At 39.8% G+C, this 15,601-nt stretch overlaps 1 protein-coding gene across 2 annotated transcripts in view; it reads left to right on the top strand.

The window, feature by feature from the left end:
- Window positions 1–3,301: 3,301 nt before the first annotated feature.
- The window catches only part of PDE3A (phosphodiesterase 3A), a 300,679-nt gene continuing 288,379 nt past the window's right edge, over window positions 3,302–15,601 (top strand). For both annotated transcript variants that reach the window (XM_065887140.1, XM_065887139.1), the window contains exon 1: window positions 3,302–4,237. In XM_065887140.1, coding sequence (XP_065743212.1) covers window positions 3,302–4,237 — 936 coding nt within the window. The remainder of the gene's footprint in view (window positions 4,238–15,601) is intronic.

Below are 15,601 nucleotides of genomic sequence, written 5' to 3'. Positions count from 1 at the left end.
TACAACGCTGGACACTTCTTTCAGGTAGTAGAGCACTGCAGCTTTCTGCATCTACCTAAGAGAGTATTTTGTTGTTTTCATTTCTCTGCCTCCAGATTCTGGATGGTAATGCCGGTGAGGGGTGGAATCTACCTTCTTTCCTTTTGGTGGGACAAATAACTTTCTGGTTGTGATGTTTGTTGAGAATTGGGAGAAATCGGGATATTGCCTCTCTAATACTATTGAACACCTCAAGAATGTCACTGTTTAACAAACAGATCTAGTGTTTCTGTTTTGCGGCCATTAACAAATGCCATTCTTATGTTTTTTCCGTCACAATGTTGCTTTAATAGCTACATTCCACCTCCTACATGTTCAGTTTTTATGGTGACTTATTGCTTTTTTCTAAAGAACTGAGATAATTGTGGGGAGTAGACTACAGTGAAAATGGAAATATTCTGAAATTCTCACTATTCCTTTCTTTCTAACCTTGATATATGCCCAGATTTTAAGGTTCTCATTTTAATATGCTATTTTTGATGCCAGTGGATATTAGCATGATATTCCAATCAAGGCTTTTCACTCTGAAATGTTTCAGGTAGGCGCTGGCATATGAATCATATGTCTCAGGAAAAAGGAAACTCAAAAAAGTATGTGTGCAGGCTAGGGGGCTCATTTGTCTTTGGCAAAGACATCGCTGCTCCTGTTTCTTTAATTATTAAACAGATGGTGCCCACTGCCATTGACTAGCTGCCCAACTTGTTTTCCATGTGGAAACATGGTTCTGGACATCTGATGGAGAGAAGCTGTATCATCATAGCTCCTCATATCCCTTTATGCCCTAATATTAATACCTGTCCCAAACTAGAGCAGGCTGTTTCCCATGAAGCTAAGCTTAAGACTTAAGCCATCTTCTCCCCTATCCCATGATTTAATTTTATCTCAAGTATCTCCTTTGCCTTTTCTTTTTATATTGCTTCATCTCTACACATAAAATACAGTGGCATATTGAGCCAATTATCCAAATACTCCAGGCTCTAAACACATTTTAACCTGGAATGTTCAGATAATTAAGACACGATTGGATTATTATTATTATTGAGGGCAAATGGCATCTAAGGTAGCCATATTAAAAATGAACAAGAATGGACTATTCTTGTGTTAAGTGTAAAAAGAAACTAGCTCCCCATATTGATGGACTTTAAAAAGGTCCATTGAACAGATATTGAATTATTTCTCATAATCTGCCAAAAAAAGTTAGCTTTAAATTTTTTTCCTTCAGTTTCCCAAATACTACATTCCTACAGTACATAAAATGTGTAGCCTGTAAACTTCAGTAACTAGGGTCCTGATTTTTTTCTCATAAGCTTTATTCATGGTAGACATAGTATTTCACAACCAGACGGTCTTCTAAGATCTTTTCTAGTGTTAACCTACCTGTTCTCACCGTCCCTCTCTTGAGATTTCTTTTTTTTTTTTTTTTTTTTTTTTTTGTGATACGCGGGCCTCTCACTGTTGTGGCCTCTCCCATTGCGGAGCACAGGCTCCGGACGCGCAGGCTCAGCGGCCATGGCTCGCGGGCCCAGCCGCTCCGTGGCACGGGGGATCCTCCCAGACCGGGGCCTGAACCCGTGTCCCCTGCATCGGCAGGCGGACTCTCAAACACTGCGCCACTAGGGAAGCCCGAGATTTCTTTTTATTACTTTCTGATTGACTGTTTGGGCTTCCTAACTTTGTACAAGCCTTTTTGAGGCCAGGGTCACTTAATCTCAATGTAGTTTACCATCCACCATCAACAACTGTTGACTATTGTTCTTATGCATTTTTTTAAAGTAACAATTTAAAAAAAAATGCTCTCCCCTCCCCCTTCTTTTTAAATAATGCTATTACAGTCTAGGTAACTTGTTGAGATTTTCCATTATTTGGCCCAACAGAAAAGCTTGGCTTTTCTGTTGAAAACAGACCTTCCAGTAGGAGCAGTCAAGGCCTTACAATACCACCTGAAATTGGTTTGCTGTTGTACCTGACATAAGCATCTTTGAATCACTCAGACAGTAGATGTGGCTGTCATTTTTCACGACAGTGGGAAGTCTGTTGACTCCCATCGCCTGCTAAGTATCCAAGCACAGTCCTTTTTTTCCCCCAACGTCCTGGTCAGCTTGGCGTGAGGGCCAGCCGCAGACCCCCGCGCCCCCCGGATGCAAAGAGCTGGGCGGTGGGCGGGTCTGAGCAACCCCTTCGCCAAGGTGCTAGCTGCGCGGCCCGGCTCCGGGGAAAGGAGCTCCGGAGCTGAGAGCAGCGCCTCCTCCGGGGGAGGGGCGGGAGCTGAGCTGGGAAAGCTTTCCTAGGGAGTTGCCTTAAAGAAAGCAAGCGGGATTGCAGATCAGTCCAGCTGTCTGCTTTTTATACAGTTGTAACTAGTCGTCTCCACTCGCTTCCCTTCTGCAAAATTGCAAATCACCACCAACCTCGCACCAAAAAGAAGGAAAAAAAAAAAAAAAAAAAAGAGCGAGAGAGAGAGCAAATCTCCTTCTCCCTTCTCACCCTCCCGTTCCTCTCACCCTCCCTTCCTCTCCAGCTCGCTCGCCCTCCCTCCTTTCCCTTGCGGCAGCCGCTTGTCTCTCGGACTAGGTCTCTCTCCGACGGGACTTAAGAACTTCTTGGTTATTTCTCACCCCCTTTTCTATTTTCTCCACCCTTGGCCATGAACTGGACCTACAGACGCTGGGGAGGCTGTGCTTTCTGCCCCAGGGAATGGCGGTTCGCTTCCTGGGGCCGGGCCGGGGAGGATCGGCCGAGGAGAAAGAAAGAGTGATAGAGAAAGAGCTGCAGGAAGGAAGAAAAGGGGGACCTCCATCTGCCGCGGGCCCCGCGCGCAGCAGCGCCCGGGATGGCCCCGAGCTCGCCCTGCGCCCCCGGCTCCATCAGCGGCTGCGGACCCCGCGCGCAGGACGCCTCGGGCAATCTTTAAAACCCTGAAGTCCGAAGAGACCCCGGAGGACAGAAGTCGGGGGGTGGGGGTGGAGCGGAGAATTTTGCAAGCTTTTCCAAGAGAGAAGAAGAGGAAGTCTGATCGTTTCTGCCTGTGCTAGCTTTTCACTTGAAGGCTCCTCTCTGGAGCATCTAGCCTTTTCCAGGAGTTATTCGAAAGCGGAAACTTTCAGTGCTCGCGGGTCTGGGAGAAGAAGGAGGGATTCCGAGGGTGGGATTGGGAGGAGAGCAAGCAAGCGAGCGTGCGTGCGTGCGTGTGTGTGTGTGTGTGTGTGTGTGGCTGGGTGGGGGCGTCGGGGGGACCTCGGGGACTCCGCGAAGAGGGCGCACCATGGCCGTGCCGGGCGAGGCCGCCCGAGTCGGGGCCAAGCCCGGCCACGCAGAGGCGAGGCCGGCCCCCTCATCGCCCCGGGGCCCGGGCTGCCGCGGCTGCTGGGGCGCCCTGGTGCTGCGGCTACTCCGGCGCTCGCAGAAACTTTCCTCGGCGCTGTGCGCGGGCTCCCTGTCCTTTCTGCTGGCGTTGCTGGTGAGGCTGGTCCGCGGAGAGATTGGCTGTGACCTGGAGCGGAGTGAGGAGGCGGCGGCGGCGGCGGCGTTGGAGGAGGAGGAGGAAGCGGCCCCCGGAGCAGAAGGGGGCGTCTTCCCGGGGCCTCGGGGAGGTGCTCCCGGGGGCGGCGCGCCGCTCGGCCCCTGGCTGCAGCCCTCGGCGCTGCTCTTCAGTCTCCTGTGTGCCTTCTTCTGGATGGGCTTGTACCTCCAGCGCGCCGGGGTGCGCCTGCCTCTGGCCGTCACGCTGCTGGCCGCCTGCTGCGGGGGGGAAGCGCTCGTCCAGATTGGGCTGGGCGTCGGGGAGGATCACTTACTCTCGCTCCCCGCCGCGGGGGTGGTGCTCAGCTGCTTGGCCGCCGCGACATGGCTGGTACTGAGGCTGAGGTTGGGCGTCCTCATGATCGCCTTGACTAGCGCGGTCAGGACCGTGGCCCTCATTTCCCTAGAGAGGTTCAAGGTCGCCTGGAGACCTTACCTGGCGTACTTGGCCGGAGTGCTGGGGATCCTCCTGGCCAGGTACGTGGAGCAAATCTTGCCACAGTCCACGGGGGCGGCTCCGAGGGAGCATTTCGGGTCCCAGCTGATCGCTGGGACCAAGGAAGAGATCCCGGTGTTTAAGAGGAGGAGGCGGTCCAGCTCCGTGGTGTCCGCCGAGATGTCGGGCTGCAGCAGCAAGTCCCATCGGAGGACCTCCCTGCCCTGCATCCCGAGGGAACAGGTAAGCGCTGGCAGCCCCTCTCACTCACCTCTCGGGAAAAGTTGAAACCCCTGGGATCCGCCACAAAGTGGAGGGAATTTGAGCGCTGGGAACAGAAGGAAAGATAGACCAGAAAACTGCTCTAACTTCAGACTTAGTTGGAAACTAGCGGGTTTTTCTCCCCCTCTCACACAGTATTTTATAACCTGAACAACAGGAACCCGAATAAGTAGTAAAACTAGATGAGCTTTGCGGGGTCTTCCACAGCTGGGCCAACTTTTTAGATCTGCTACACCTGCGTATGGCTTGCCCTCATGCTTTCCTCCTTTAGCAGAAATGTTCAAATTAAGTTTAATTATTGTTTTAAGCGATGGGTGATTTTTAAAACGAGGATTTTACTAGATTTCTTTCTGTTTCTTTTTATAAAATTTCTTCTAAAGGGACAGGTAAACGTTTATGGACGTCAGTAAAAATATTTTACAATTAAAGCAAGGAATGCTTGAAGGTGAGGTGCTGATACGCGTTCTCGTCTTGCAGTACGTTTTACTTGAAGAGACTGCGTTTGGTGGTGCCCAGTTTGTTTTGAAGTGTGATTTGGGGACATACATTATTACATGCTCATGTGTTTTGTATTATCATCATAAACTTCACTTTGGGGAACAATATGTCTGAACTTAAGAATTTGCCAGAATCATGGACTGCGCTGTTAGTATCAACTTCAGAAAACGTATCTCTTGAGTTATCTACATGCTTAAGTGAATATTTAGAAATTCAAATGGATTTATACAGGAAACATTAATTCAGGGGAGTATTTCTAAATTGCTGGTATTATCAGTCTTTCAGGAAGGAGGAGGAAGAATCTAGAATTATGAGTGAAGTTATACCAAATAAAAGTTTAGTGAATTATGGGGACCAATTTCTTTATTATCATTAAGTGTTTTGAGACCATGGAGTATAGTTGCTATAAAGGACATAAAAGAACAAATCCCAATTTTAAAAGCAGATTGTATCTGAGAAGAAGTACCTCAGTGTTTGCCTCTCTACTCCAAGCTGATTTGACACTTGGGGGTAGGGATGGCAGAGAGCTGGTTATGTACAGCAAGTGGAAATTTACACTTTTCCCATTTAAACTTATGCCTACCTGTGGTACTATTAGGACTTTAGGGAGTGAGAGAGTATCCTAAGATATACTAAGCTTTTTCTTTTTAGGTTATTCTGTGGATAATCATTTGGGTGTTTCTAAGAAATAGCAGTCACCATATGGTGTGGTGGCCAGTTTGTTTCTGAAATGGAGTTGAATCCACAGAATGTGATTGTTTGACATTATTTAGCAGAATGGATGACAGCATCATAGTCTCTGTGTTTATTTTAAAACAAATGTACTTATTTAGCTTTTCGTTTAGATAAAGCAAATATTTCTTGGGTTTAGCTTACTCTAAGAGTGAAGTTAAAAACAGGCCACTGACTGATACTCAGTTTTGGTAGAAATCTGGACATCACCAGAATAAAGTAAGCTGTCTACTTAAGGGTAAACCAATTAGGGGAAAAAAACATTTTAATTTCTTTTTAAAGTCACCTAGGGAATGTCTTTTAAATGAAAACACTGCTAGTTTAAATATTTTTTGAACACACTTTGCTTTAACTTATAAGGAAATGTGATCTGATCATTGCAAAATTTAACCTAAATTTCTAAGTCAAATCTGTGATTTAAGCATAAATAACTTGACTCCAAATTAATATCGTTTAGCCTCTGAAATTAAATTTCTGAAATTTCATAGTAACATTTAGAAGTTCAGGAGTTAAGGGTGGATTTAAGATAGGAGGTTGTTTAGGGGAGTTAACCAGCTGCGTTAATTAACCGGTAGATTTTTATTGGTTTCCTCTGGTTTGAATTGATAAATGGAGGATTTGAATAATCTGCAGACTTGTAAGGAAGTAACTGAGCTTTGCATTTTTACGTGTTTTGCTGATGACTTCTGTTGAAAATGTATATTTGTAATCTGTTTTGGTCAGTTTTCTTGGCTGCTGTTTTTTTTAAAGCCTGTGTTTATGAAGACTCTTCTCTTATGGTTGATGGGAAAACAAGGTTACATTTAGCAGAAATTTATTTACTGGAAGTTTTAATGAGGGCACGGGTGAGTGTGTACGTGTTAACTTAAGGCAAGTTTTTCTATATGACCCATTTAAGTTGCTACTAAGCATACTTGTTGGGGGTGGGTGGGAACTAATATGCACTAGGATCTTATAAGACAGGGCAATATCTCATATGTTAGCCTGTGTGAAAAGTTCAGGAGCTATATAGTAATTGGCTTATCTGTTTTATCACAAGGAAACAAACTTCTCATTAAGGGTGCAAAGTGTACCACTGTCGTCCACATGCTTTATGAAGTCAAGAATCAAAATAATTACAAACCACATATGTAACACTGGCCTGAATGCTACCTGATGAGGAGTTCTTTTCTGAAAGAACGTCTACTCTTAAGACAATCCGCAGGCAACAAGTGAATTTTAAGTAGAGGTGTGAGGACATAAAACACAGAGAGGCTGGCAGAGGCCTCTTGAGAATTTATTTGGACCTTGCTCATTATGAGGTTTAAAGGTGAGAGAATTCCAGCCTTTTCTTTTCCAGATGAATGATAGTGGCCACTTGCTTGGGAACTATCTCTCTGCAATGACTCAATTCTAAAAGGTCAAGGAGAATAGATGATAAAATTTTCATAAGGCAAACCAAATGACAGATGGATTTCTGTCCCTCCCTTCCTCCCTCCCTCTCTCACTCCCTTTCTCCCTTCCCCAACCATACTGAAGACAGTAGATCAGCTATTACATACAGAATTGAGTTTTGCAGCATTGATCATAAAGATGGCTTCAACCAAAGAAAGGAGACACAGATCTAGTCTTCAGTCCCAGAATTAATGGGACATGGGGTGTGTCTGTGAGATGCAAGTGAAGGTATCTACTTCAGGAAAGAACAAAGTTGGTAACATTTGCATGGCTTTTAGTTCAATCCTACCAGCCCAGTATCCTCAAGATTTTGTAGAACAGTGAGTCAAACTGTACTATTTTGGTTAAGAAGGCAGATGGTTCCATTAAGGTGTATGTATCTTTCCTGAGCAGATGTTCACATCCCTGAGCAGGTATCACTGTGCCCTCTGAACTCTAAGGTCCTTAGAATTTCTTGAATTATTAGATATTATGCATGATTAATGAATATGTTAGTTTTAAACATAAAATTTTAATTTAGCAATTTTTAACACTTGGAAATTGTATTTGAAGGGATGTCTCTCTATTCTCCTTATACATCAAAGAATGCAGTTGGCCAGACATTCCCCTCTAATTACTGGGACCACCATGCACATTGATTTAAGAAAGATTCCAAACCAATGCAATTTTATTTTAGTTACATATTAAGAAGAATTTAATATCTTTGCCTATGGTTTCACATAAGATAAACACAAGCCGTACGCCTCTCACTGTTAATGCAGTTTTACCATTTCATGACAAAATTCTCTGTGTTGGGTACAGTATCGGTCAGAAATGTACAGCTATATACTTCACATTGTGTAATTAAAAATCAAAGGAGTTTCCCAGACATAAGTCCTTACAGCTCTCAATTAAACACCTTTAGCAGATTTGTGTAGGAATGTAGTAGTTTTTGTGAGAGTCTAGTGGTTGGTTATCAAAAGTAGAAGCAAGTTTTTCATCAGTGATGTAAGAAAGGTATTTTCAAGCAAAAAAGCCAACAACAAAACAAAAGTAGCAGAATGTAGGAGTAGGTGTAGTTTTCAACGGTAGGCATACGGTAGGCCTTCTTACATCACTGGTAAAAAGTATAACTTACTTGCATTTACAGTATAGATTGCTTCTGAAAATACAGAATGTATTGTCCTTTAAACTCCAAAATATATTTCAGGATACTATAACATTTCTCAAATTGAATAAGTTTCCAGAACAACCATGGGTTTTTAATTCAATTGTAGCTTCTATCACATTTCAGGAGTATACCTCTGCTCATGGCTATACAAAGAACAATATTGATTATTTATGGCCTGCTGACAGAATTAAAATTAATTAATGCCAAATTTTGAAAACCCTGAAAAGGAAAAACAAGATTTTCTCATCTCTTGGGAAAGGTGAGGGAAAAGAATTTTTTGGTGTGTAGGGACAAAATTGTGATTTTTACTTTGTGAATATAGACGTTTAAGGCATACTGAAAAACTGTTTTGACAGAAAGAGTTAGTGAATCTATATAAATTTACAGAGGTTGGAAGGAGGCAAACAGTAATTTTACTCTTTCTGTATTGAGCCTAAAGTGTAAAAAAGTTAAAACTGTAGAACTGAAAGAAATGCTGTGTATGCTGGGCTGTCATGTTAATTAAATAAACAACCAGAACAGTGACTCTGTGTATGAAATACATTTTGAAAAGCCTGGAGGTGGGGGCGGTGCAGGCAGGCAAGGGTGAGTGACACTGGCATGAAAAAACATTCATTAGATCTGTAGTGACATTTGTGTGAATTTGTTGTAGTCTGTTAGGAAATACAGCTCTGAGAAGAATCTCTTCAGGACTCTAGGTGAATAAAGGCCTCACCAGATTTAATTTCACTTCCCTTTTCAATAAGTTCTCATTTATTATGTTGAAGTAGGATGTTTATGAGCCTCAAAATTAGAATATATATTACATTTTAAGATTTTCAATTAATAGGGTTTGTGCCAGTAACAGCCCAGCAGAGTCTATGTGGACTTCCTTGAAAACTTGGCATATTTAATCTAGCAAAAGAATGAGTTTATTTGGGGTTTAGGGGTGGGAGTTGGATTTTTCAGAAAACCTTTTTTGCATGGGGCAAGTTTCTTGAACTTTGCGAAATTAGACATAATCCTGCGTGTTTCTGGTGAATCGTTTTCATTGGCCATGTGTCTCCTATTCCATGGAGTCTCCGCCTCCCTTTCCTCTTCTGAGTGATATTTATAATTGTGTCTTAAAAAAAAAAAGCCTCAAATATATTAGATTGAAAACTCAATTTGCGTTTATTTTCTACATTCATTTTCTACATTCATTCATTCAGCGAAGCTCTATCAAATAATTCAGAATGAGCCAGAAGAGTCAGACACCTCCATATTTTTGCACCTAAATCTGTGCTCTGTTAATATTCAAATGACCGTTACTTCCTTTACATAGAAATTTAAATCCTTGTAGGAGTTACCTGTCAGTATATACTTTTACTATTGGCAGTATTTTTTAAAGGAGTATTTTTTGTTTGTTTGTTTTTGTTTTCCGTAAGGCTTTCCTGGGGAATGGTCCTAACTTTGCACTTGAGAATGTGCGTTTGCACTGTTGTCAATGTAAGATACACAGGTTTGATCTCTGGGGGGAAAAAGCTTAAAGATATGCAGAAGTTGTAGTTCAGAGAAAGATCTGTCAGATAGCAGTTGTTGAAAATATTAGTCATACGTGTTCACCCAAAATGTACACTATTTTAAAAGATGCTATCCTTAGCTAATGTTGTTCATAAAAGTTTTTGGTCAGTGAACCTATAAAAAGTTGTATCAACATATTTTTGTCTATGTGTTAAGCCTTGTGCTAGAAAGCATACAGATTGCACACAGGTATGATGTAGCACCTTAGCTCTGCAGAGCTTAGAGCCTAGTTAGGGTAATGAGACATCAACATAAGAAAAGGGGAAATCACAGTAAAATATCTAAATGACCTCTTAGCTAATCGTTGAAGGAATGCATACAATAGTTTAGAGAAGGTTTTAAATCTAGATCCAGAACTGTTCATCCCTTCTGTGAAATGTTATGTAAAACTTCATCTGTTCATTTTTCTGAGGAAAATGTTGATATTTTCAGAGATTTTCAGAAGGTCCTTAATACATAATGGTTAAATATAAATGTTTTATTTAGATTTTGAGCAGGTTTAGGTTTTGAAGACAAGGGAGAATTGTTTCTTTGAAGTGGAAATTAATTTAGTATACACTAATAGGACTTCTGAAATACAGGTAAAAATATGATAGGATTTAGGACATGTTATACCTCAAGGTACCACAACAATGGTTCTCCTAGCCTGAGGTAGTCTGTGGCTGTCAGGAACTTGTTGTAATGCGATCTTAAAGTGCTTAATTCTGTGCAGGCTGTAGTTAGGAGACTAGACTTAGTCTGATTTTAGAGAAAAGGAAACTGAGGGAGAGCCCCTTAAAAGTATGTGGCAGCCAGCGGCAAAATGTTGGCTTTTATCCAATTCTCTCTTGGACTTGAATCTGCCGCTGGGGGAACAGAGTAGGAAAGGAGTAAATCAGATCATTCTACGTTTCATTTGTAATTTTCAACTCTACATTCTCATTCAGAATTAGAAGATTGAGTAAAACCCATTCAGAGGACACATATCACAAAACTCTTTCGAGCCCTTACAGTGAATTTTCTGGTCACCTACCAGGCAGCCTTCAGAATGTATTAATCAGGACTTTGTCCCAGAAATGAATGCCAGTTGCATTGCAGAGTCCTACTTTGTAGACTCTTTATCTCATCAAAGAAGAGTGTGTGATGGTGGTGTAAATATTGATTTTGGTTTTCCTTTTAGTTTTTCAATAAATTGATTTAAAAATGTTCAGGATTTCAGACTTCAGTCTGAGAAGTCATCTGCACGTGGGTAAAGCATTTCTTTGTTAGCAGAAACAGCTGGTGGTTTTTGTTCACCTAAATTATTTTGCATGGTTTCTGTAGGAATCTGTTAAAATGTAAGTAAATAGGGTGTGATATTAGAAGTCATGAAGAACATTACCATTTAGAAGACGGAAAGCTATTTGGGAAAAGTCACAAACGAAACAGCTTCTGTCTGTTTGATTTGATTAGAGCTGTCATTGATTATTGAGGAATCGGAAGGATTATTACAGATTTTAAGTGTTGCCAGTCCTGCTAAGATAGTGATGAAGTTACTTACAGGTATTCATGTTTTTTCATCCTAAGAATATGAATAGTTATAAGAGCACATGATGTCCGTTGGTGTGTGTGTACGTGTATGTGTAAGACTTTTTCCTCTGCCAGGAAATTGCTTTGGTTGCATCAATTTAGTGGAGAAACAGTGTCACCCAGTGGCTTTGATGAAAACAGTCCTGTAAACATTATAGATAAGCGCTGTCCAATAGAAATATAACAAAGTACTGAATTTTATATTTTCTAGTAGCCTTATAAAAAAGTAAAAAAAAAAAAACAGGTGAAATGCATGATAATACTGTTTAACTTAATCCATTATATCCTGTCAACAGAAAATCAACATAAAAAAGCAAGGTATTTTGTTTTCTGCTTTTTGTGCCAAAGTCTAAATATGTGGTGTGTGTTTTCCACTTACAGCACATCTCAGTCTGGTGCAGCCACATTTCAAGTACTAGGTAGACACATGTGGCTAATGGCTACCTTTTGGGACATTTTTAAAGAGGTGAAGTGCTTGAATACTAATGTCACCTCTTCTGTTATAATGGAAAATCCATGTAGATTTAATGATATCACTTAAAATACAACTGTTCACATTTGTATGTAGTCTTGATAGCTCATTTTTGTACCACTTACCACTCTAATAGTTGGCACGTCAGTCTGTTTTCCCTCTTTTCTTCGTTTCTCATTATTGCACCTATTTTAAAATATGTTGATTTTAATTGGAGCGGGAGTTTAACAGAGCCCTTAAATACGGAAGCTTTTTGTTAACTTGATTTGTAACACAGAATCAGGTTTTCCAGCTAATTATGAATTTGCTTTTCGAAGTGTGATTAGTTAACAGGGATGGCTTATAGATACAGTGTGAACACGTGATCAGCCTTGTTCATGGTGATCAGTCTGTAATTGGGTTATCTAATGTCTCTTTAGAAATGAAAGTGCTTATGTTTGTAATGCAGGTCGTATCTTGGTAACTTAGGAAACTAAAGCCGCAAACTGGCTAGTAGCTTTAATGGATGAAAATTCTAACAGTGTCTGTAAAGGGCTGATGATTCCTCACTATTGCTTATGTAAACACCACTCTCATGGATATACAAAAGGAAAATGCTTCCATTTTGTGTATAGAGAGGACTGGAGATTTTGATAGTGTGGAATTTCTAAAGTAGGAATTGAGATTAGGTGGCTTTTGAAGCTCTGTGTGATTTCAAACTGCCGGGTAAACTCAAAAAAATGTACAGATGGAAAAGAAGAACTTTTAAATGTCAACTTCCCTCCATCTCCTTTCCCCAAGCTCTATGAATTCAGAACTGTAGTCATAGTTCCAATATTGCATCGAGAAGTGATGAGAAAACAATTTTTAAATATAGCATGTTCCTTTATATACACAGATGTATAGAATTATTTTTTAAAGTATGCATTTATTTTGCGTATATTGGTTTATATCTGTGATGTTTATCATGACTTTTGATTTAGAAATCAAAACTTATAAATGACTTTATGATGACTTTTGATTCATAAATTTCTCCCTTTTAAAGCAAGATCTGTTATGTACCTTTGCATTAGAGAATAAAAATAGTGAGATACATAGTTTTTTACATATCACTTAGGAAATAATCTAGAAAGAGCAAAGGTGATAGAATCTAGATATACAAAGAAGCACATTTGTCTAAAGTGAAATAATGTGGACTCAATCTCACTCCTGGTGAAGCTGGATTAATTTAGACTTCTTGAAGTAGCTAGCTGGAGAGTAAAATGCCATAGTAATCATAACTGTTACTTGAAAGAGTTTGTATTTGAAAGTAACTAGTCATTTGCCCTGGCTAATTTTGAAATTGCTTTAAATTAACGTAGAGTTTGGTCTTGTAATTTTTTTTTTGGCCAGTCTTCTCTTCTGACAATGTACTGTATGTGTGTGTATGTATATATTTTTTTCCAAGAAATGCATTTTATTTCATGTTTTTTTTTTTAACATAATAGATTCTTCTCAGTCAGAGTGTGTTTAAAAATTTAAGGAATGCCTTTCTATCCCCTACACCCCGCAGTACCGTGTCAGAATATTGAAATAATTTTATGCAAGAAGCTTGTGGTTTTGATTTAATAGGATTTTAATAGAAATTTTCCACCTTCTGAAGTAAGTTGAAATAACTGAATATTTATGCTATGTCTGTGGCAGGTGTTTCCTCCTCTTCAGGTATAATCCACTTAAATAAACCTAATGGAAGTTTGAAGTCAGAGCAGTATTATTTGGGGGGGGATGTTTTATTTTGTGGTGACTCCTGTGAAGTCAGCCTCCTTTGGACATTGTTAAACTAGCTTGAGCACAGAGAAAGGAAATCGTTTTTGTTTTTAAACTAAGTATTTTAGAGGATGGAATTAACAGGTCCGCTTAGGAAATGGTCTTCAGGAGGCAGTGCTACTCCTTGTGATATGAAACATCCCCTTGTTTGGGAGTTAGTATTTTGGGGTCCCGACTCAGCAGCAGTCTCCCAGGAAGTTGGGAGAGGCACCCTGAGTTGCCTAGGCTTCCTTGAACGTTTGCTTTCTAGGCTCAAGAACTGAAGAAGTCAGATTCACATCACAACGGTTCTCATTATAAAAGGAATCAACATTTTTGGCCTCCTTGTGTCAGCCATAAGTTATTTGCTTTAGAAAATTTCAGCCCAGTGCCTTGCTTGCGGTAGGCGCTAACTGGCGGAATAAATGGATAGAAAAGAAAGAAATGATTTTAAACTGAAATATTTATCCCCCTAATCTCCTGAGGTTGAGCTAGTGATTAAACCCATTGAAGTAAACTTCTATAGAGAAGAAAAGAAATAGCCTGTTCACTGGTCTGTGAACTTACATTTTTAATGTTTGTACTTTTATTACTTTAAAAATATTCTCTGCCGCGTGTCAGATAAGGGGCTGAATTTGCCTGTGCCTTTCATGGTAGGAAATCCCACGTTCAGCATGAGTCCTAGATAATTATTTTTAGCTCACTTCCAACTGAAAATAACCAAAGCCACCACCAAGATCACTGTGGTGTGAACTTTAGAAAGGTCTCTGAAATTAGGGTACATTTTTCAGAAAAATAAAAATTCAAGTCTTTTTCACGTGCAACTAATACATTAATTGAGAAAGAATCAACTTTGACGTCATTTGTTCTGTCACTTTCCACAAAGTGTTGGCAGGTGTTCAGCTACACCTTTTTACAGTCAGTCTGTATCTTTATTCGAGGTTCTTATTCAATCGCTGCATTTTCTGAAAAGTCTAATGTAAAGTAAATACTATCTCTTTTTTTAATCTTTTAATTGTGCTCAGTTACAAAATATAATTTGAGCCTGTTGCGTCCAGAGATGACTTTGTGAAATTAGCTTATTTCAAATGTCATCTGACTGTAGCGCTAGTCCAATTGTACTGAATAATCTAGAAGTTTGGTAGCATATTTCAGAGTCCAGAGGAATTTAAAATTCAACAGTTCACAAGGTTTTATGGAAATGACAGGTTTTAGTTTATCTAGTCAATTTTTTTTTTTTGGTCCATCTAGTTTTTAATAGAACTTGACTTGTTAAAATAGAAAGTTTTAAGTCAAATAAGAATATTTTGTTGCTGTAGTTATAATTCTTAATAGAGATATTGTCATCTCCTCTCACTGAAATCAGACATTTCTCTTCTGAGTATGTTAGGCAGATTATCCTGCCTTTAAATAATCTAGGAGTACAGTTTAGAAATAAAAGTTATCTCCAACTTTGTTTTCTGGGAATAAGTTTCTTTTAGTTTGTGGATGTCAAATGATATCATAGATAAATCTTTTAGAAAGGCTGCCATTACTGAACCCTTTGAGAGTTTGAGATATCTTTGAATATATTATTTTTTAAAAATCTGAATGTTGTTTCTCTTTGAAAACATAAATTACAAACTGAGAATTTAGTTATAAATTAATTCATCTTTTGAAATAAGCATGGTATATTCTTTTGGTAAAGGAGCCATTTCTAAATTTATTTGACATTTTTGTCAAATGTAAAATAAAATTAAAAATTTAGGAGCAAAACCTTCCACTCTATTTTCATTTTGAGACAGGAAGCTAACTGTATGTCTTTACCATTTGAAGAGTGTCTGTTTTTCCTCTTAATGACTTGTTTTGGCTACACTGAAATTGTTTTTGCTAGATAAACAGGACCTAAATTATAGCACAGTTATTAAGGCAGTAGCCTCATTTTGTCCACTTCTCATTCCTTTTTACTTGAATAATAATGGGATTAGCTCTTCTTCACCCTTTCAGAGAATGACAGCGAGAGCTTTTAAATCTTTTCAGTGGAACTTCTGAAGCCATTAACTAGTCCTCAATGAAAAGTGTGAGAATCCGGTTGGGAATGTTGGATTCAGATATAACTGAACACTGATTAAGTAAATTATCTAAAAAATAAAGTGGCATTCAGAAATGGAAACTGCCCACCATAAATAAGTGAAAGAAATGAATG

The sequence above is a fragment of the Phocoena phocoena genome, chromosome 11 (genome assembly GCF_963924675.1).
Source record: "Phocoena phocoena chromosome 11, mPhoPho1.1, whole genome shotgun sequence".
In the NCBI taxonomy this organism is placed as follows: Eukaryota; Metazoa; Chordata; class Mammalia; order Artiodactyla; family Phocoenidae; genus Phocoena; species Phocoena phocoena.
Note: the sequence above shows the minus strand (reverse complement) of the source record. Positions and strands in the feature narration are given on the sequence as shown.